Source organism: Macaca thibetana, chromosome 12 (genome assembly GCF_024542745.1).
Source record: "Macaca thibetana thibetana isolate TM-01 chromosome 12, ASM2454274v1, whole genome shotgun sequence".
In the NCBI taxonomy this organism is placed as follows: Eukaryota; Metazoa; Chordata; class Mammalia; order Primates; family Cercopithecidae; genus Macaca; species Macaca thibetana.
In genome coordinates, this window is record NC_065589.1 from 71,731,523 (window position 1) to 71,754,460 (window position 22,938).

At 38.9% G+C, this 22,938-nt stretch overlaps 1 protein-coding gene and 1 pseudogene across 2 annotated transcripts in view; one reads left to right on the plus strand and one right to left on the minus strand.

The window, feature by feature from the left end:
- Positions 1–1,038: 1,038 nt before the first annotated feature.
- TLK1 (tousled like kinase 1) overlaps positions 1,039–22,938 on the plus strand; it is a 177,185-nt gene continuing 155,285 nt past the window's right edge. The window contains exon 1 of one of the 2 annotated variants that reach the window (XM_050751332.1): positions 1,039–1,668. In XM_050751332.1, coding sequence (XP_050607289.1) covers positions 1,527–1,668 — 142 coding nt within the window. In that variant the 5' untranslated portion in view covers positions 1,039–1,526. Of the gene's footprint in view, positions 1,669–2,118; positions 2,353–22,938 lie in introns of those variants that run through there. The other variant, XM_050751333.1, reaches the window with a different exon arrangement.
- LOC126933305 (uncharacterized) lies at positions 15,079–15,176 on the minus strand (annotated as a pseudogene).

Here is a 22,938-nt window from a genome sequence, read left to right on the forward strand (position 1 = left end):
TGTCTGTGCAGTAGCGTTATGTTATAATCTTTTTAGTGCTCTATGCAATTTGGTTTTTTTAGAGAGAAATAACCTTGTTGTACTTTTCCTGAACTAGACTGCTCTTTTATGTACAAGAAGCCCACTCCCTGGTGTGAGTGTACTTGTGTGGGTCTGTAGAAAGCTACACTGTATCTATACATTTTAGCAAATGCTGTCATTTGTTTTGGGATTTTTGTAGTCGGGACTCAGCGGAGATACTAGAAACAAATTAGAAATTTCTAGAAACCATACCTTCTACAAGATGAACGCTGTTTTCCTAAATATGTGAATTCAGTAATCACATTTTTCATTTAGATTTTCCACTTACTGTTTTAAAACAAAGAATTGCTATACCATACAGTCTACGAAACCGGTAATTTTCAATTTCTTCATTAAAGATTCCTTCACTCTTTTTTAGAAAACACGAGAAAGTTTTATTTCCCAACTCTCCCACTACCCATTTCAGAGCTCTTTTATTCAGTCATTATTCCCATTCTGCAGACGGGGAGGCGCACATACGTTTTTCTGCATAGTACAGAGGGACAAGAAAGAAGGAACTTTCAACTTTTCAGTTCCATTTTCAGAAACGATCACATTGAACTCCCGAGAAGCGGCAGCTGAGCGAGAGCAGCAGCATTTCTCCCCGGGTTGGGTGTGGGTCAGGAGCCAGGCGCGCTTCCGCGGGAATAGAGGGGGAGTCAGGTGGCAGCAGCGCCCGAGCCCGAGTGGCGCGGCGGGGGCGCGCCTCCCTCCGGCCGGCGCGGGGACGCTGCCCCCGCGCACGCGAGTCCGGCAACCCCGGGCTCCCGCGCCGCGCGGCGATCAGCGGGTGCGGCAGGGTCGCCCCGACGCTCTCGTCTCTTCCCTCGCGCGCTCGCTCCCTCCCCATGCCCCCACCCCCCCGCCCAGTCTCTGGCAGGTCCCTCCCCCAAGCCTGCTCCCGCGGCCGCCGCTGCCGCCGCCGCCGCTACCGGAGGCGCAGGAGCCTCGCGATAGTGTTTGCACAGGCGGCGCGTGACGCCGCCGCCGCCTGTAACTGATGCAGAGGTTACCCCGCCGCCTCAGCCGCCACCCACCGCCCGCCGCCGCCGCCTCCCGGGCGACGCCGGGGGCCGACGCACTGCAGAGGTGCCGGCAGGTTCCGCCCGCGGAAGTCTCCTCGGCCGGCGCAGCCCGCGCTCCGCCCGCGCTCCGACCCCGGCCCCAGGGCACCCCCTCGACGCCTCCGCCGCCGCGCTCCTTCCCTCCGCCTCTTCTCCGGCGCGCCCGCCCGCTCCCTCGCTTCTCCCCCTTTCCCTCCTCCCTGTCCCCTCTCCTTCCCTCACCTCTTTCCTCCCCACCGCCCCTCTTCTCGGTTTCCTCCCCCATCCCCTTGACTCTCCCCTCCCAGCCCTCGCTCTTTAGCTCGCCCTTAGCGCGGCCCCCGCCATGACGGAGGCGGGTGCCGGTGCCGTTGCCGCCGCTGCCGTCGCAGGGGGGGAGTCGGGTTCCCAGAAAGTAGCTTGATGAGTGTCCAAAGTAGCAGTGGAAGTTTGGAGGGGCCGCCATCTTGGTCCCAGCTCTCCACGTCTCCAACCCCGGGCTCGGCGGCGGCGGCGGCCAGGTCCCTGCTGAATCACACGCCGCCATCCGGGAGGCCCAGGGAAGGTAAGCACTGCCGCGCCCGCGCCCGCTCGCGGGCCTCCCTTCCCGTGCCGCGGACCCCCGCGCCCCCCCGGGGCTCCTCCGCCAGACCCCGGGTGGGGGATGGTGGCGAGGTGGACGCGAGGCCGCCTGGCTCCCCGGCCCTGGGGAGGTATTGCCCTGGCTGTGGGTGGTGGTTCGCGGGTGGCGGTAGAGACGGACGAGGGGGTGCGCGCTGGTGGGGACGGGGCGAGGCGCACAGACTCGCCTGGGGTTCCAGGGAGCCAGTTCTGCGAGGGTGGGAAGCCTCCCCCCGGACGCGAGCCCCTTTCTGCTCCATTTGCCAGCACACTCAGTACTCTTAACCTCCTGGCCTCCGGTCTCTGGTGGGTTTTCCCTCCCGCTGGAGCCTTCGTCCTCGAGCCCCCTCCCCTTCCCCCGCGCACTCCTCCCATAGAGGCGGTCCCCGCTCTGCGAGCTTTGCTGCCCCAGACCTGGAGGATGCCCCTCGCTTGCAGGGTCTCTCATTTGGGGAGAGACACTGAAATTACCTAGGCAGACTTTGATCCCCTGTGTGGCCCCCTAGAGCAATTTAAACGACAGACTGACTCGTGGGCAGGCTTTTAAAACCGCCCCTCCAGATGGTTGCAACTTTCTCTCCTCCGCCGTTGCCTCCTGCGTGTTTGTGCGTTATATTCTCTGCTGCAAGTAGGCTACTGTTCTTCTCTGACAGGGTCGTGGGTTTTGTGGGAAATATCTGCGTAAAGGTTATTGCAAACATGCACCGGATCGGTTACAATTGTTTTCTAAGTTTTCTGGCTTCTTGCAAGCAAGTGTGCTGCCACCAGATGTAGCAGTTAGACAGCTTGTAAGGCACCGGCGTGCTTTTGACTAAAATTTCAACTTGCTGTATTTAACTTTAAGTATACGACATAAAATGAAATTTGGGAGAAAACACATTTATGGGTGATGAATAAATGTGCATGGAATGTCTTTTAACGCTCTTTTGTCTGGAAAACGCTTAGCGATGTTCATCCGCAATTGATAAACGGGTTGTTCACTCCCAGTTGTCGCACACGAGGAGATTGTAGGCATATTTTCAAACGTCTGGAAGTTCAGCAGTCTAGTGAATGTTTTAAAGAAATCAAGAGCTTCGATTTATGTAGGAATCGGTGGGAGTACTTTATTTTGAAAATGTCTGTCGATATTTACTATTCAGAGCCTTGACAATTGTTAATCAAGTGTTTTGTGTCCTGAATCCAGTGGTTCAGGCATAGCATTCTTTGTCATTTTGTTCCTGTGAGCATGTGTGAAAGTGACAATAGGCTTAAAAGATTGGCATGAATATGCTCTAGAAAATTCACGGAAAGCTTTGATTTATGGGATCCATTAAACAGGCGGAATACATTGACTGACGTTTCTCCCTTTCATCTTATCCCAACGCTGAGCTTTCATTATTAGAATATAAAAGTATTAAATGACTAAAAATTTAATATATCTGATGATTCTTTTGCACTTGAAAATTTCCAAATGAACGGTTTAAAATGTATTTCATAGAGAAGTTGGTGCTTTTAGCATGCTTTTACTTTTGTTTGTAGTTTCATTAAGATGTTTTGTGTTAGTGTTGTGAGTTTAAAAAGACCATTTTATCGTTTCTTAATTTAAGACTATATCATCATTCATTCGTTCATTCATTCGTTTCTCGAATATTTATTGAGCCATTACTGTGAGCCAGTCCGTGAACTACATACTGAGGACATAGTATTGAATTGTTTATCTGTTGACATCTGTTATCAGTATTGGGAATTTGGGAGACAAAATATCTAGATTGTGAGTTTCTGAGGTTACTTCAACTTAAAAACATTCTGCACTTTTCCTGATGTTTGAAAATTTGGAGGGGTTGGAATCGTTTAGCTTGAGCTTCCAGATAATCATAAATTTTTTCTGGCAGTTTAGATTACAGTGGGTTTTTATGTAACCTGAAGTAGTGAGTTTCTGTTAATTCGTGATATCATAGGACAGGCTTTTGTGAAAGTTACACTTCATGCCAAGTACCTGTATAGCTACAGAGGGATATTTCTTTTTGACCAACCAGCATGCAGGTTAAAACTATTAATCCTCTCTAGGGTTATATTCATTTTGAAGTTTGGCGATGTGTTCTCAGATTTCACTAACGCTAACAGGAATATGAAGCCCTGAGTATCAAAATGGAGATGTTTTCTATTAAGCGAAATCTCAGTTTTTATTTTAACAAGTGTTTAGCACTTTTTTCAGGTATACATGTTACTACATTATATAAATTGATGAAGTTTTAGAAAGCTTTTTGACGGCTAGTTACTGCTAGTAAGAACCATTGATATTAATGGAACTTGAATGTATTGTATGTGTCAAGAAGAGAACTAACTTTGTTTCTTGAAAAGTGGAGCCAGTTTAACATAGAGTAATAGAAGAATTGAAACTTCAAAGAGATGAACATGTATATGAACTTAAATATTCTATGTGATGAACTCCTTTTAGGCAAATTTAACTTTGAAAATGGGTTACTTTTAAAGATATGCCATAAGCATCTGTAAAAGTTACTTATTTTGAAGTTTTGACGTTGGAAACCAAAAATCTAAGATTATAAACCGATTATTTTTGATGCTGTATGTTGTGGTTTTCTTTCTCTCTTTTTACCTTATTACCATTATCATATTCATATAGTTTTATTACAAACACAATACAGCTCTTTAAGATTTGGGAATCTATTAGAATTTAGGAAATTATATGATAAATATAGTGTAGATTTCTTTTCCCTGGGTCTCAAAGCTTTTTACCTTACCAATCTTGTGGTTCTGTTTGAGGTGTTCAGTAATGTAGCTCTAGATTTTCTGTTGAATCTTTTAAACCTATAATCTCCATCCCATTTTGTCTTCTATAATCCTGTGATTAAGGGAGTGAGGAGTTAAAAAGGTTTTCAAGTAAAGCCCAGTTTTGCTTTGTTGAAGCCTAGGAACCTAGTGTCATAATGGCTAGATAAGTAGTTGGGTTTTTTGCATATCAGTACATGGGTACTTTTGAGTGGGTTATTGCTGAGAATCGAATGATTGGTTATACAGAACACTTGCATTTTCTTTCCTGCTCCTGCCAATTATAAATAATTTGATTTTTTTTTTTTTTTTTGTAAATAGTGAAAACTTGGCCAAAAGGTTGGTATGGGTCGGGAGTGGTGGCTCAAGCCTGTAATCCCAGCACTTTGGGCAGCCTAGGCGGGTGGATTGCTTGAGTTCAGGAGTTCAAGACCAGCCTGGACAACACGGTGAAACCCTGTCTCTACAAAAAATAGAAAAATTAGCTGGGCGTGGTTCGGGAGGCTGAGTTGGGAGGATTGCTTGAGCCTGGGAGGTGAAGGCTGTGGTGAGCCTAGATAGCGTCATTGCATTCCAGCCTGGGTGACAGAGTGAGGCACTCTCTCAAAAAAAGATGGCATGATAGTATGATTAAACTGTAAACTTGCTCTGTTTCCATATTTAAAGACTGCATTCCTTAGAAGAATTAAAGTATTTGACTTCAGATGATTTAGTAATGAGATGTTAAAAATGAAGGTGTACCAGATGGCCCTGTAGACCTTTAATTTTTTGAAATCGCTAGCTGGAGGAAGACAGGGTTATATGTTTAAGGATTCTAGCTTATGAATAGATATGTGACAGATGTCTCCTTTACAATGGTACATTTACACATTAGAGGAGAGAGAAAAGAGAGAAACCAGAATGGAGGTTTGAAAATCTTATGCGAAATAGACTATGCTTTCGCCTTTTGACCTCAGAGCCTCTTTACTCGCTGAACAATTATTGAAGACCCCAAGGAGATTTAGGTTTATGTGGCTATGTCTACTAATATTTTCTATTTTAGAAATTAAATGACAATTTCAAATATATTTAATTTAAAAGTAAAGTGTGTTGTAAATAGAATTTTTATGAAGAATAAATATGTACTAAAACCAAAGAAACTAGACCAGTGGTGGTGTTTTATATTTTTGCAAATCACCTTGATTTCTGGCTTACTAGGAGAAGACAGCTAGATTTTGTGTCTGCCTTCTGTTGTGATGTTTTGGTTGAGATATGTGAAGAGAATCCAGCTTCATGTAGATACATGATTGGAAAAGGAAGGAGTGAGTATTCTTTGGTATTACATCAAAATTCAACAAGTGGCAGTTTTTTGTTTTTTTTTTTTAAAGTTACTTACAATGTGAAAGTGCACTGTATTCCAGAAATGTCTCTAGGATCTACAGGAAGTCTAGGAACATATATTTACAGAAGAGACTAACGGGTGGGAGACATGATAGCTGTCTTCAGGTATTTAAGAAACCTGGATTTCAGTAAATAGGCTGTAAAAACCTGTTAATTTTAATAAGTAGGAGGGAGAATAGATCCATTCTCCTGCTTTAGAAGGCAGACCAACTGGTGAAAATTAGGAAGACGTAGATTGAAGTCAGTCTAATTTTTTTACAAGAATGTAAGAACTGTATGACTAGACTTCAAACAGTGGAACAGTGGAGCTACAATGGAACTCGCAACAACTAACAACAATGGAAAGTAGTAGTTAGTTTTGAGAGTTTAAAGTGTACTACAGTACACTTTACATGTTTTTTGGGGAGGTAGAGATAAATTCTGTAGATTCTTATGATGAGTGCTATTGGATTAGTGACTTAAGGCTTCGTCCAATTTAAAAATGTAAACATTCTGTGTTTCTTTAAAAATCCCTAAATATAGTTAAGCTATACTTATAGATTCATTAACGTTTTTGAATGTTCTTTCAAGTCTGTAGTATGAAACTATTGTTGACTTTATTACTATTTTGCATTTTTATTGTGCTTTTCCTCTGAGGATTTTCCTGTATTTTCTGGTGTCAGCAAGATCAGTCTTCATGAAATCTTGCTAAATTCCCTGTGAAATATAATAAGCTTCAGACATTTTAGAGAACCAAATGCTGTTTATGATACAATTTAGTAGAGTTGTAATATATTTCAGCACAGAATTTTAGAATACTATGGGGGCTGATTTTCAATTTTGTAAGAGAAACTATGAGCATAGTTTATATAGTCTTTTATTTGTAATTGTTACATGATTTCAGAAGTAATATGCTTAAGCTATTCTAATATTTTTAAACCTAGAGAGTCTGAAAAGAGGAAAGAAGAAAAGTGTTTAAATTGATCTCTTTTGAATTTAAAAATGCATATTAAATATAACTAGAACATAAATGGAAGAATTTAAATTCCCATCTTATTCCTAGAATTATACCTATAATATTTATCATTACTTACAACAATTCATATTTTAATTTTGCATGGCACGTAATCTCTTCTGTGAGTTGGATTTTTAGATGGTGAGAATTTAAGCATAAATTCTGACAACTTTCTTGAGGTCAATTTAATATTAATAAGTGTAGTAAGTAATAATACCCAGCTTGAGACCTCATGTACTTGTTGCATTTGGATTTAAAGCTCATTTTCTCTAGAAGAGCTGTAGAAATCAGTCATTTAGTTTCATAAACTCCTTCATGCTTATTAATGATTTTCAAGAATCTTAGAATAAATTACAGGAATATTGTTATGAAGTAGGAGAAGCAGTATGGTATAGGGGAGAAAGTGATTGTAGTTGGAATCTGAGGGTTGTCTTTACTTTGCTATTAACTAGCTGTGTGACCTTGGGCAAGTTGCTTATCTCTGCTTCAGTTCCATAAACCAAGAATTACAGAGCTGAAACAGATCTTGGAAGCAATCTAGTACAAACCTCTCATTTTACAGATGAGGAAACAGATAATTTGCACAGGCTTTCGCTGTAAGACAGTTGGGCCCAAAATTCAGTTTTCTGACTTTCAGGTTGGTTTTTTTTTTTTCCATGATACTTTACAGCCTCTTTTCATCTGTAAAATGAGAGCATTGGATTAGAGGCTCTCAAAGGTCTCTTCCAGCTCAAAAATATTGTCATTCCTGTGACATTAGTCCTAATATAATTTAGCAGGGGAAAGTTTGTAGCTTTTATTTATTGCTGAAGGAAATGTTTCTTGAAGAGGCAGTATAACCTTTGCAAGGCTATATTTTGTTTTTTTAAGAGAATATCATCAGGCCAGGTGCTGTGTCTCAGGCCTGTAATCCCAGCTTTGGTAGACCAAGGCAGGAGGATTGCTTGAGCCCAGGAGTTTGAGACCAGCCTGACCCCGTCTCAAAAAAAAAAAAAAATTAGCTGGGTATGGTGGCATATGATCATGCCACTGCACTCCAGCCTGGGCAACACAGTGACCCCCCATCTCAAAAAAAAAAAAAAAAAAAAAAAAAAAGAAAATATCTTCATTATTACCAAAGGGTGTTTATGTTTATGAGCATGGTAAGTAGTGTAATAGGTAGTCTTGTTTTTTTGAAAACACTTATTAATATGTTAACGATATAAATTGCATAAACAAACAATGTGATACCTGGAAGTGAAATAAGTAGGTGATTGTTCCTCAGAAAATATTTCTGGAGTTTATTTCATCTGAGACCCCTGTGTTTGCCCCTAGTTAAGTGCCTGTGTTGTTTAGTGTCTCATAGGATTGTCTGTTTGCATAGCATCTGCATCATGCTACTTTTATTATAGTTTTATTTATATTGTCTACTAGACAGAAAGGTCTTGAATTCAGAGACTATTTTGTTAATTTCCATATTTTCAGTGCACAGTGGGACATCCTCTACAGAGTTGGCACTCAACTACAAGTTTTGTCGAAGGACTGTTTCACATACGTCATCTCTCTGTATTGTTGTATGCACATATTTCAGACCCAGGAAGATGCTTATTTTAGTAATTGTAAATAAAAGTGAATTATATTTTAGAGGGTGATATGGATAACAGTAACAGTAATAGCTAAAGTTTATTGTGTTCGCACGTTAATTCTTGTATTTCATAGCTCTAAGATGTATACAGTTGTTATTCCCATTTTCAGATGAAAAAACTGAAGCACTGAGAAGTAAAGTGACTTACCAGTGTGACCTAGAGTAGTACATAATGGGAATTTGAACCAAGTTGGTGTATTTTAATCACTGGGATATATTGCCTAAAATACGAAAATGTGGCTTTTAGTATTTTAGTAGTTTTTCTAAGCAAATTTTAACTTACTGATCAGTCTTCCAGGCTTATTCAGTTTACCTCTAAACTTTTGTTAACTTTTTTTGCATGAGTTTTTATATACGTGTGAAGATAAGATTTTTAAAAAAATACAAAAACCCCAACCAAACAACCCAATTTAGAAAGCTGTACCAGCTGTGCAAATCTTACATTTCCTTTTTTTAAGATAAGTTTTGTCCATTCATGGAAAATGTTAGAGATACATCAATGAAAAATTTTATTTCCATGTTAGGTAATCTAATTTGTAATTCCATTTATCTTAATATTTTGGCCTCATAAGCCCACTGGAGCCATAACAAGTAAATATTAGAATTTGAACAAAAAATTTCCCACTGTCTATTAATTGTGGAGTCTATTTATTGTGAGCAGTCTATTTATTGTGGAGGCTTTATAACCTGATGGACAAGGCTTTAAATTAAATTATAATGTTTTAGCGGCAGATCTTTGACTGTCTTAATAGTATTCAATATGGGCAGGGGGAAGAGACTTGATGTGCAGTCTAGCTAATCTATAAAAAAGTATTTTACAACATATTTAGTTTTAGTTCTTTTATTGCTAACAACAACAACAACAACAGAACCTTTGGTAGCATGTATTATGTAGCAAACCTAATTGAGAGGCAGGATTTGAGTGGACTGATAGGAATTCGTTAGTCACGGAGTGGAAAGATATGCAGAACAGAGCAGATCCAGGTGGTAGGTTGTCAAACTTGAATTAAATTTTCCCAATGTGGCTTCATCATTAGGTCTGAAATTTAATGAATTTCAAGAAGGCAATTTTACCTGTTGTTAAATAAAAGTGATTATATTCTACATAGATTCATTAGCCAAATATAAGTGTTTTTGGGGGATGACTTAAAATATTTTTTCTTTTTCATCTATATGGATTGTTAATAATTGGTTATACTCATAAATTTGTGCCTTTCCTTGAAAACTAATTAGCTGGTGGAAGTAAACTACTAGTTTTAAATTCTGCTGTTAATATGATACCTTGTGTGACTTCATGATTCCCCACTGGACACTTAGGTAAGTGCTTCCTATCTGAGGATGAATGTAGTTCCTCTGGGGAAGGTCAGAGGGGTTTGTGTGAGGCTAATCATATTCATCCTGTCTCCTGAGACCAGAGACATGTTTTAGTTTTTTCCTTTTTTGATACTGTATATTTGCCTCATAAAAAATACAAGTTTTCCCTTTTCCTTGCGGATTTCTTTTAAACATCTGTGTAAGTATATAGTTTAGCTCGACTTTGTATACTACTCTGATACTTATTTCATTTACTTAAAGATACACATATTTATTAATGCTGGACACTCTCCAGGCATTTGTAAATAGTAACTCATTTGCTTCTCCTAACAATCATATGAAGTCCTGTTAGTATCCCTACTTTACAGATGAGGAAATCGAGGCATAGAGAAGTTAAGTAATGTACCCAAGGGCCAGGCACAGTGGCTCGTGCCAGTAATCCCATCATTTAAGGAGACTGAGGGGGGCAGATGGCTTGAGCGCAGGAGTTCGAGACCAGCCTGGACAACATGGTGAAACCCTGTCTCTACAAAATATACAAAAATTAGCCGGGTGTTGTGGTGCACGCCTGTAGTCGCAGCTAGTTGGGAAGCTGAGGTGGATCGCCTGAGCCCAGGAGGTTGAGGTTGCAGTGAGCCATGATTACGCCACTACACTCCAGCCAGGGCAGCAGAGGGAGACCTTGCCTTAAAAAAAAAAAAAAAAAAACCAAAAAGCAATAATGTACCCAGGCACAGACAGAGAATATTTAGCAGAGCCAGGATTCAGACTGGGCTGAGTGCATGCTCTTAACAGTTACACTGTTCTGTCAGTGTTATTTCCTTGAATGGATGCACTATAATTGGTTAACTGTTCTTCTTTAGGTAGGATGTTAGTCATGAATCTTTTGGTTACACGTGATAACAACACAACTTTGTTAAGTTAAAAAATGAGTGTATTGGTTCACATAGTGGGAATTGTATGTGGAGGATGATGGAATGGCTTTGGAAACAGCTAGATCCAAGGTTGCAAGTAATGTCACTGGGTTTCTTTGTCTCCTTTTTGGGTTTTTCTAGCCTCTTGCTTCTGGAGCCCCAGACATATACCTTTAACTTAGCAACCACACTTGAAAGACAGCTTCTCTTTCCTGATGTCCACATGTGTCAGTTCTGGGTTGTTGGTAATCAATTCTGATTGTCAGTTCCTTAACCAATCATTGGAACCTGGGAGATGAGCTACAGCAAGGGCAGCCACTTTGGTAGCTGTGGTTAGGGTCAGTTGGGGAACCCACAGAAAGCCATGATTGACAGTCTCCTTGAGATGACGTGAATTGGATGAGGTGTAGTTTTCCTGAGGAAGGGATGATGGTGAGAAAAAAACAACTATAGTGAATCATTTAGTTTATGTCTTTTTAATTTTAATTTTATGACTATCATAGATAATGATATAGTAACTCAGTAAAAGCCTCTTTTTTTAAATACTAGATTTTCAGTGATGGGATTACCAGAGCAGAGTATAAAACAATTTTAGGGCTTTTGATAAATGTTGCCAGATTATTTTTTTGAAAGATACATGTGCTTAGCTCATATACCAACAGCATGCATGAGATGAGCGTGTACTTTTGAACCAGGTAGGGTTCAGCTCATCTTAGAAATACTGTATTGGGCTTAAATATTAACACATGCCTTGCACTTAATCAAAGGGTTGCAAACTTGACACTGAGTAAATATCTAATGCAGTTTATCAAATGTTTCATATTTTCTCTGGATATTTTTAATTCTCATTATTAAAAAATTTTTATTATGCAGTTTTCTTTCTTTCTTTCTTTCTTTTTCTTTGTCTTTTTTTTTGAGACAAGGTCATACTCTGCCACCCAGGCTGGAGCGCAGTGACATGATCACGGCTCACTGCAACCTCCAACTCCTGTCCTCAAGCACACCCCTTCATCTCAGCCTCCCAAGTAGCTGGGACTACAGGTGCATGCCACCACATCCTGCTGATTTTTTTAACTTTTTGTGGAGAGATGGTCTCCCTATGTTGCCAGGGCTGGTCTTGAACCCCTGGGCTCAGCCAGTCCTCCTGCCTCTGCCTTTCTAAGGGTTGGGATTACAGGCATTAGCCATTGTGCCCAGTCTGTTGTATAGTTTTAAACAACAAAACCAAAAGGCTAATAAATGGTACCACTTTGCAAGCTCCTGCCCCTCCTTTATTTTTCCTCCCAGTGTCTCCTACTTCTCTGACCTAGTTGGCAGCATTATACTTTTTGGATGTTGGTAGCATGTGTAAAATACATTATTGCATAACAAGTTAATATAACATAATAGTTTCAAGGGTTTTGCCACTTAATTATACTAAGTTACTTAACCTCTCAATGCCTTATCTGTAGATTTTATTTTTGATAGGGTGGGATAGTAATAGTAACTATGTCACAAGGTTGTGAAATTAAATGAGAAATGCATGGCACTTTAACAACTCACTATGGATTTTTTCATTTCTTTTCTTCTTCTCCTGCTGCTGCTTCTCCCTGCCCGCCCCCCGCCCCCGCCCCCCTTTTTTTTAGAGACAGGATCTTTCTCTGTTGTCCAGGCTGGAGAGAAATATAATTTATTTACTCCCAGTAAGGCAAATCTTAGAAATGTAAAAAAAAAAAAAAAAAAAAAAAAGCAATTCAAAGGATGGAAAATGACTATGTGCATAATATTTACCACAGTATTATATAGTGAGAAGAAATGAGACCAACAACTGCGATTAAGTTTTGGTATGTATATCAACTAAATGTTTTATATACATTTATATATATATATATATATATTTTTGTTGTTGTTGTTGTTGTTGTTAAAGACAGAGTCTCGCCCTGTTACCCAGGCTGAAGTATAGTGGCACGATCTTGGCTCACTGCAACCTCTGCCTCCAGGGTTCAAACAATTCTCACACGTCAGCCTCCTGAGTACCTGGGACTACTACGCACCACCACGCCTGGCTAATTTTTGTATTTTTGGTAGAGACGGGGTTTCACCATGTTGGCCAGACTGGTCTTGAATGCCTGACCTGAGGTAATCTACCCTTCTTGTCCTCCCAAAGTGCTGGGATTCCAGGCGTGAGCCACTGCGCCCAGCCTTGTATACATTCCTAATTAAAAGATAATTAGGAAAACTGTGCAATATGGGAACATGTACAAATGACCAAACATAGTCTAAAAGTTACTTTTCAATGACTCCATAATATTAGCTTGTTTTTTGTCTCGCCTTTCTCTCAAAAGAAAAAATTCACCACCAAGAGCAACAATGACAAACAACATGCCCAAAGTCACACAGATGAGAAGTGATTGAAAAAAGGTTGCCAACCCAAGTCCACAGTCCTAATCCCTATACCACACTGCCTGTATTCCCACTGGTAAACACACATTATTAGGCACCTAGTGCACATAAAGTACTCTCTCTCCTTGGTACTAGTAAGAACACACAAAAAACACAGTGTAGGCCCCTTTTAAAATTTGCAATATAATGCTTTAAAGTATACAACTGCTGCTGGGCACAGTGGCTCATGCCTGTAATCTCAGCACTTTGAGAGGCTGAGGTGGGTGGATCACGAGGTCAGGAGATCGAGACCATCCAGACTAACACGGTGAAACCGCGTCTCAAGTAAAACTACAAAAAATTAGCCGGATGTGGTGGCACGCACCTGAAATCCCAGCTACTCAGGAAACTGAGGCAGGAGAATCGCTTGAACCTGGGCAGTGAATGTTGCAGTGAGCCAAGATAGTGCCACTGCACTCCCATCTGGGTGACAGAATGAGACTCCATCTCAAAAAAAAAAAAAAAAAAAAAAGAAATGACTGCATACCAATATAATGTATAAACACTGCTAATCCAAATCTAGTGCTTGACACTTAAATGGTGTAACCGTGTCTTATACATGTGATCAATTCTAAAGCCACAGAAAATTACAGGCACTAAGATGATGAAAGCAGCAATTTAGGACATCATTCGAAATCTCCATCTGTGAGCTACAATTCTTCAACGGGCTGGAGAAATAAACCATCAAAGTCAAGCATGCTATGGCTATAAGGAACATTTATTCAGATAGTACTTGTTCCCTATTCTTTGCCACATAAACAGAGAGGAAAACATTTAAATTCTAAAGTATCATTATATCCACACGTAATAGTAATAGTTAAAACATAAGCCAGGTGCAGTGGAGCATGCCTATAGTCCCAACTACTTGGGAGGCTGAGGCAGGAGGATCATTTGAGCCCAGAAGTTCAAGGCCATACTGTGCTGTGATCACAACTGTAAATTACTTTTTGATTTTTACATTTCAAAGATTTGGCTTACTGGGCAAAGGGGGTGAGTATTTTTATGTCATTTAATCTATATTGTCACTGTTGTTTTCTCAGTGGGATAACTAGGATTTTAGTCTATTGTTCTCTGAGATGAATCAGTTGTCAGAGTTGTAGAATTTTATAGAAACCTTATTGGCATAGTTTGTTCATTCAGCAAGTATTTTTGGACCTGAAGTCCAGTAATAAGGAAACAAAGACAGATATGATGAAGTTAGTCCTTGCCTACTAGGAGCTTAGTCACAGTCTAGTGAGGAAGGATAATTTCTAACATTTAATTTATACTTTTGAAGAACACCTTGTGGGTTAGATAAAACAACCCAAGTTGCCACTTTTCAGCTTCTGAGATAAGCTATATCAAGGTGTTATATTCATTGGCCATTTGGTTGCTAGAAATTAACTTAAGCAAAACAGATTTATAGTAGTAGAAGGTTATAGAGCTGGATATCCCTTAGACCCCAATTAGGCCTTAAGGAGACTGAAGTAGGAACTGGAAATTCAGGAATCACAGTAGCATTGTTCTCTTGTGGATCATTGAGCAACTGTTTCCAGTGCTGTGAAATAAAGTTTTCTAAAAGGGAGAAGTGGGAAGGAAGGAAATTGTATTTCTGCCACAGAGGTTATGAACAAAGTACTCCCTAGAGAAGGGAGTTACACAGTTTTCCTCCAGTTTAACTGCTGTTAAATGGTATCTTGTTTCAGTTGGTATGTCTTGATTGGTAGTGAGATTGAACTTAATATTTTTATCAAAAGCCCAAAGCCAATTTTTCTTGACGTCTGTATCTTAGACATGAGAATAGATGGTAGTGATGTTAATTCTTGTTACATTTGATGAAACTATTTCCACCATCATATTTTTTCTTTTATACTTTTGAATATTTTCCATTGTATAAACTTTTATGCTTTTATTGAATTCAATGCCAGTTTTTCTTTATATTTTATTTATTTATTTTCTTGTCAGATGGGTCATATGCTGATGTCATAACAAGGTTTGAGAGAGGCACCTCTCGTGTGTGAGCACCCAGTCATCACACTTACGAACTACAAAAGGATCCCATTCTTACAGAGTCTCACTCTGTTGTCCCGGCTGGAGTATAGTGGTGCAATCATAGCTCACTGCAGCCTTGAACTCCTGGGCTCAAGTGATTCTCCCACCTCCGCCTCCTAAATAGCTAGGACTGCAGGCACACTTCACCATGCCTGGCTCTTTATGATACTTTAATGAGTATAAGTCTTTAAAAGTTACTGCTTTCTGAAGTTCAAGTACTCTAATTTTAGTGTGATTCAACTGATTTTATTTCTAAATTTTATATGGTATTTTATCTTTCATATTGAAGCATAACACATACAGAAAAGGCACACAGAGTAGTGCTCAGTAAGTTATTGTAAACTCTGACCTATGTAATGACCATTGAGACAAGAAATAGAATATTGCCGGCACTTCAGAAACTCTCCTTCCCCATCAGTCACTACCTTCTCCGTGCTCCCCAAAGTAACCATTATTCTGATTTAGTTATTCCTGTTTTTGAGTTTTATGTAAATGGATCCACACAGTATATATTTTGTATCTACTTTTGCCCCACGTATTATTTGTAAGATTCATCCACATTATTTTCTGAAACTGCAATTTTCATTGCACTATAATATTACTTTGTGTGAATGTACTACATTTTATACTTTGTTGATTGACATTTGGATTGTTTCTACTTGACAAAATATTAATAATGGTATTATGAACACGTTTATACCTGTCTCTTCATACATTATATTTTTTTGTTTTTTTGTTTTGTTTTGTTTTGTTTTTTTTGAGACAGAGTCTCACACTGTTGCCCAGGCTGGAGTGCTGTGGCACAATCTCGGCTCACTGCAACTTCCGCCTCCTGGGTTCAAATGATTCTCCTGCCTCAGCCTTCCCAGTAGCTGGGACTACATGCGTGCATCTCCACGCCTGGCTAAGTTTTGTATTTTTGGTAGAGACGGGGTTTCACCATGTTGGCCAGGCTGGTCTCGAACTCAAGGCCTCAAGTGATCTGCCCATCGTGGCCTCCCAAAGTGCTGGGATTATAGGTGTGAGCCACCATGCCTGACTGTAAGATGGTGTCTCTGTGGTTTTAATTTTTGTTTCCTTGATGACTAAGGATGTTTACCACTTTTTCATGAAGTTTGTTGGCCTTTTGGTTATCCTTTGTGAAGTGCTTGTTCAAATCTTTTGTTCATTTGTCTTTTGTGTTTGTCTTTTGAAAACCATATTTGAAGGCATTCTTTTTGTATTTTGGATGAGAAGTCTTATTTTTTATTAAAACTTTTTCCCCCTATTCTGTGGCCTGCTTTTGTCTTTTCTTTATGGTATTTAAGGAGACTTTTCTTATCTCAAGTGCATAAAAATGTTTTCCTATATTTTCTGTTTTTAAATCAGGCATTATAGCTGTAAATTTACCTGTAAGTACTGATTTAGTTCATTCCATAAGTTTTGATATGTTGCATTTTTGTTTTTATTCATCTCAAGTATTTTCTAATTTTTCTTTTTATTTCATTTGACCCATTCGTTATTTAGGAATATGTTAATTTCTACATATTTGTGAATTTCCTGATTTTTTTTCTGTTACTGAGTTCTAATTTAATTCTGTTGTGGTCAGAGAACATACTTTGTATCCTTTCTTTCCTTTTCAGTTTTTTGATGCTTGTTTTATGGTCTAGCATAGATCATCTATCCTGGAGAATGTTCCATGTGTGCTTTTTTAGAAAAATGTGTATTGTGTTGTTGGGCAGAATGTTCTTAGATGTCTTTTCCATCTAGTTGATTATAGTGTTTGTTTTCTGTTTCCTTATTGATCTTCTGCCTAGTTGTTCTATTCATTATTGAAAGTGGATTATTCTTCCAACTATTATTCTTGACTTGTCTATTTTTCCCTTTAATTCTGTCAGTTTTGTTTCATGTAATTTGGGGCTCTGTCATGAAGTGCAAATGATTATAATTGTTCTATCTTCCTAATAAATTGACCCATAATTGTTTTAAAATGTTTCTCTTTACCTCTCAAAACATTAAACAGTTTTTAAAAGTTTGTCTGATATTAGTATATTCATGCCAGCTCTTTTGTATGGTATGTTTTTTTCATCCATTTACATCTTACCCTGTCCTGTTTGCATTTTTGAATCTAAAATATGTCTTAAGTAGACAGCATTTAATTGAATCTTATTCTTTTAAAACCCCATCTGGTAATCTCTGCCTCTTGAGTGTGTTATTTAATCCATTCACATTTAGTGTTACTGGTAGGATTAAATTTGTCTGCCACTTCTCTGTTTTGTTTTCTATATGTCTCATTTATCTTTTGTCCTCTTTCCCTCCTCTACTGCTGTTTTTTGTATTACATGAGTATTTCCCAGTGTAACATTTTAATTTCTTTAATCATTTTAAAACTGTATTTGAATTACTAGTGATTACAGTAGGGCTTACATTTATATATCGTAGCTTATCAGGGTCGACTTCATAGTTACTTTAATTGCAGCAATATATAGAAACTTTAGTCCTGTATAGCTCTATTCCATCACCCTTTGTTTGGGGGGTGCGGGGGGCAGATAGAGTTCCGCTTTTCTGCCCAGTCGTGTGGAGTGCAGTCATGTGATCCTGTCTCACTGCAACCTCTGTCTCCTGGGTTCAAACAATTCTCATGCCTCAGTCTCTTGAGTAACTGGGATTACAGGCACGTGCCACCACACCCAGCTAATTTTTTGTATTTTACTAGAGATGGGGTTTCACTGTATTGACTGGGCTGACCTTGAATTCCTGACCTCAAGTGATCCTCCCACCTTGGCCTCCCAGATATATCTTTTGATGAAACTGAGATAAGGAAAAGACATACATTTTATAGTTTGTTGTACTAACCTTACTTGTCTATTCATTTACCATTTGATGTCATTTCCTTACTTTCAGTAAAGTTTGTCACTACTGACCCCTTTGTCCATTCATGCATTTATTTATTTATTTATTTATTTAGAGATGGAGTCTTGCTTTGTTGCCCCGGCTGGAGTGGTGGCGTGATCTTGGCTCACGGCAACCTGGGTTCAAGTGATTCTTGTGCCTCAGCCTGCCTCCCTGGTAGCTGGGATTACAGATGTGAGCCACCATGCTCAGCCCTGATTTCTAATTTGACTCCACTCCAGTAAATTTAAATCCCAGGACTTCAGTTCTTGGAAATATGAGACTTGCTTTATGGTTCAACATACGGTCTTTTTGGGTAAACCTTCCTTGTGTACAACAACAAAATATTTATAGGCTATAGTTGTTAGATGTGGTATAATATGTCCTATCAAGTTTGTTTCTGTTTCAGATTGTTACTGCTTTTGCATTTGTTTGCTCCTATTCAGACAAAGGTTTGTTAAAATATCCCCAAATGATTATAACATTTGTCTGTTTGTGTGTTTGATTTGTCAGTTTTTGTTTTATGTATTTTGGTTAGGTAAATAAGTGCCGACAAGTCAAGGCTTTTTAAAAGCTACCTGGTGAATCAAACTTCTTATTGTGTCCCTCTTTATCTCAGTATTGCATTTTACCTTGTAGTATTCGTATCTAGTGTTAAGACAGATACACTTTCATTTGGTATTTGCATGATACAGCTTTTCCCATTCTTTCAGCTTTCGAGTTTTAGTTATATCTTGTAAGTTGCATATATTAGTTAAAAAAAACTAGTTTGACCATGTTTGTTCTTTAATTGGAACATTTAGTACATTTACATTTAATATGCTTGCTGATATATTTAGGTTTAAATTGATACTCCTAATAAATGATTTCTATTTATCCTGTTTGAACTTTCTCTTATTATTTTCTGCTGCTTTTGGGATTATTATTATTTTTTGTTCCAAATACCCCCCACTCACTAACTTGGCTTAATAGTTAGACCATCTTTTTTTAAATTTGTTTTTAATGTTTATCCTAGAGATTACAATATGCTTCCTTTCTGTGTTAAAGTGTGATGTAAGTTAGCACTTTTTTCTCTTTCTGGTCAGTGCAGCAACGTTAGAAAACATTAATTGTACATTTCCCTCTCCAGAATTATATACTATTGCCAGATAGTTCTCTGATATTTTAACTCCCCACAAGATATTATCATTAGTGTTTTATTCAGTAATTATACATTTAAATTTGTTTATATACTCAGTTTTTTTCCTTCAATCTTCAGTGCATTTCCAGGCTTCTAGCTGGGTTGATTTTCTCTCTCTGAAAATACTCCCTCTTTTTTTTCTCTCTCTCTGTTTGGGCCTATCTGTTGAGGAATTCTTTTTTGCTTATCTGATAATCCCTTTTTTTTTTTCATTTTTTATTCTTGAAGGGATTTTTTGTGGGGAGGGAGCTGGGTATAGAAGTCTTGGTTGGCAGTTATTTTCATTTGTCATGTTGCAGCTATGCACAGTGCCCTTGAGACCTGGTTTCCACAGTTTCTGTTGAGAAATCAACTCTCAGTCTTATTGTTGCTCCTTTGACTGTACTCTAGCTTGTAGATCTCTGGTCACTTTTTGTTTTTGTTGCAGTGGGGGTGTTTATTTTTAGTTTTCAGCAGTTTTACTGTGATATGTCTAGTTGTCTTTTACTTGTTCAGCTTGGTGTTTGTAGGACTTCTTATATCTGTGACTTAGGACTGCACTGCCCAGTGCCAGCCACTAGCTGCATGTAACTATTGATACCAATTAACATTTAAAAAGTTATAAATTCAATTCCTCACGTTTTAAGTTCTCAGTAGCCAAATGTTTCGGTTAGTTACTGTATTGGCAGATGGAGAAGGTTTCCATCGTTCTATCAATAGAATAGAAAGTTCTGTTGCATCATTCTATCAGTAGAATAGAAAGTTGTGTTGTACAGGACTGACGAGTGTGTTCATCAGTTTTGGAAAATTCTCAGACCGTGTCACTTCAGATAGTGCTCCTGTCTTGTCATCTTTTTTCCTCCTGGTACTCCAGTTATACATGTATTAGACATTCTTAAATTTGCCCTATGTTTCTTACATCCTTTTTTGTATGTTTTATCTTTTTATTCTTGTGTGCATTTTTAAAGATATATTTTTCTGACCAATCTTCCAGTTCATTATTTCTCTTAGGCTGTGTCTAATATGCCATCAGACTCATACACTGAGTTCTTTAATTTAGTTTATTTTACTTTTTATTTCTAGAATTTCAGTTTTATTCTCTTTAGTTGCAGGTTTTCTGCTAAAGTTTCAGTCTTGCTACTCAGCATACTTATTTGACAGTCCGTGTCTGATAACTTAATTATCTAGATCCCTTTGGGTCTTGTTCCATGTTTCATTTGCATTTCATTTGTGTTATTTTCTTGGATTTCTGATTGTTTTTTATTGTGTATGAGACATTTGATGTGAAAAACTATAGAAGTAATTTGAGGCTTAGAATAATGGTAGTCTTCCATGACATAAAATTTACATCTAATTTTGACAGAAATATAGGGACCCTATAAATCTGCTTTTCTTAATTCACTTTTAAGGATTGAGATTATTTGAAGCTGGGCTTTAATTGTATTCCTTTTGCTCTGAGGTTGAGATTCCAACCCAGAGTTTGAGGGAGGCTCAGGGTCTCATTTTTGTCTGGCTAGCCCAGTGAGGCTGTCAGATGTTTTCCTTAGCTTCCCAGCCTCACAGTCACTGCTTAAATCAGCAGATGCCTGTAGGGGAGAAGAAACGGTATACCAGACTCACCTCTGGGAGCTTGGTGAATTCGGGCCCCATTTCTTTACTGCCTGATCTCTAGAAGCAGACTTTTCTTTTTTTAAACTTAGTTCAACTTTTCAAGTTTCTTCAGCCAGAGATTGGTTTGATGACCTGATCACCATTACTGGAAGTAGAAAGTCCTTGTTTGCTCTTATTTTTAATACTTTACTTGGTTTTGAAATTTTGGGTGCATTTGAATCTTTTTCTCCTCTTAACCATGCTCTTCTTCTCTCAGCCTCTTTATCGTCCTTTTGTTTAAATTATCAATTGGTTATATCAGGGGTCTGCAACACCAGGGCTGCAGACCCATACTGGTCGCTGGCCTGTGAGGAACCAGCCACGCAGCGGGAGGTGAGCAGCAGGCCAGTGAGCATTCCCACCTGAGCTCCACTTCCTGTCAGATCATCCACCACGTTAGATTCTCAGAGGAGCACGGACCCTGTTGTGAACTGCACATGCAAGGGATCTAGGTTGCTCGCTCCTTATGAGAATCGAACTAATGCCTGATGATTTGAGGTGTAACAGTTTCATCTGAAACCATCTCCACTGCACCCCACCCCACCCCACCCCACCCCACCCCTGGTCCATGGAAAAATTGTCTTCCACAAAACTGGCCACTGGTGCCAAAAAAGTTGGGGACCACTGGGTTATATACAGAGTTTGAATAGGACCAACTTGTGGAGCAGTTAGCCATCTGGAGTTGTAGGTTTAATTGGAAGCAGAACTATCTTTGCCTTTGATGCCTTGAAGACAGCTGGTTTTTGTGTTGTTGTTGTTGTTGTTTGTTTGTTTTTGAGACAGAGTCTCACTCTGTTGCCCAGGCTGGAGTGCAGTGGTGGGATCTCGGTTCACTGCAACCTCTGCCTCCTGGATTCAGGCTATTCTCCTGCCTCAGCCTCCCAAGTTAGCTGGGACTACAGGCGCGTGCTACCACGCCTAGCTAATTTTTGAATTTTTAGTAAAGACAGGGTTTCGCCTTGTTGTCCAACCTGGTCTCAAACTCGTGACCTCGAGTGATCCGCCCGCCACTGCCTCCCAAAGTGCTGGGTTTACAGGCGTAAGCCACCATGCCCAGACAGATTACTGTTATTTTAAAAGTCTTTTTTTGGCAACTGGCTAGTACCAATGTAAGTTACATTTGGATTCAGATAAAATCTTCAAAGCATTACAATATATTTTTAAAAGACAGCTCTTCATGAAATCACATTTTGTGTGTGTGTGTGTGTGTGTGTATCCTATTTAATGCTGGGTATTTTCTCAGCTCTGTACTCAATTCTTTGTCCTATAAGTAAAAATGTGATACACATCTTTAGTCACTTTGCTTCTTTTAAATTATTACCCTTTGAGCAGTAATTTAATATAAAAAATGTTTTAGCTTTCAAAACAGACTTTTAGAGTTGCTTACAGTATAACATACCCTTTATCCCTTTAGAAAATTTCATCTTACAGTATTGTAGTTACTGTTTCAAGTTGTTGATTGAGTTATTTAGTCAAAAAATATGAATGTCTTTAGGGATGTTACTGTATTGTACGAGTTGTAACTTTAGAGTGCCACTAGCAACACATACATATGAACCAGTTTAATGGAAACATTACTGCTCTCATGGTAGTTTTAGGAAGTGTGTGGCTTGTTAAGTAGGGATGGTATTACATGTTATTTTACTTACTACATATATTTGATTATCAAGAGATTAAGCAGTTTTCCACATCTTTATTACTGTTTCTATTTGTGACTTGTTTTAAAAATTAAAACAGTCTTAAATCTCATCTTGGACTTGTTACTCCTGCTCATTACTGCCAAGGCTTACTATAGTATTTACTAACTACAAGGAGTGTGATTGTTTTTATGTTAAGATTACTTAAGTTTCTTTGGACTAATTTTCTTCTCTACCTTGAGAAAAAAATGATTGGAATTTTTCAGAGGGGTTACGTTATTTCATACTGTCCTCCAAATGCTGGCATCTGAAATTTGAAGGTCTTCAGTGAAGATCAATTTATAGTAGTTATCTACTCTCTATTTGCTATTATAAAGCCAAAATAAATATATTAATTATGTCGTTTTAAGTATATTAGTATTTAACAAATTCTGTTTTTCCTTAAATTTT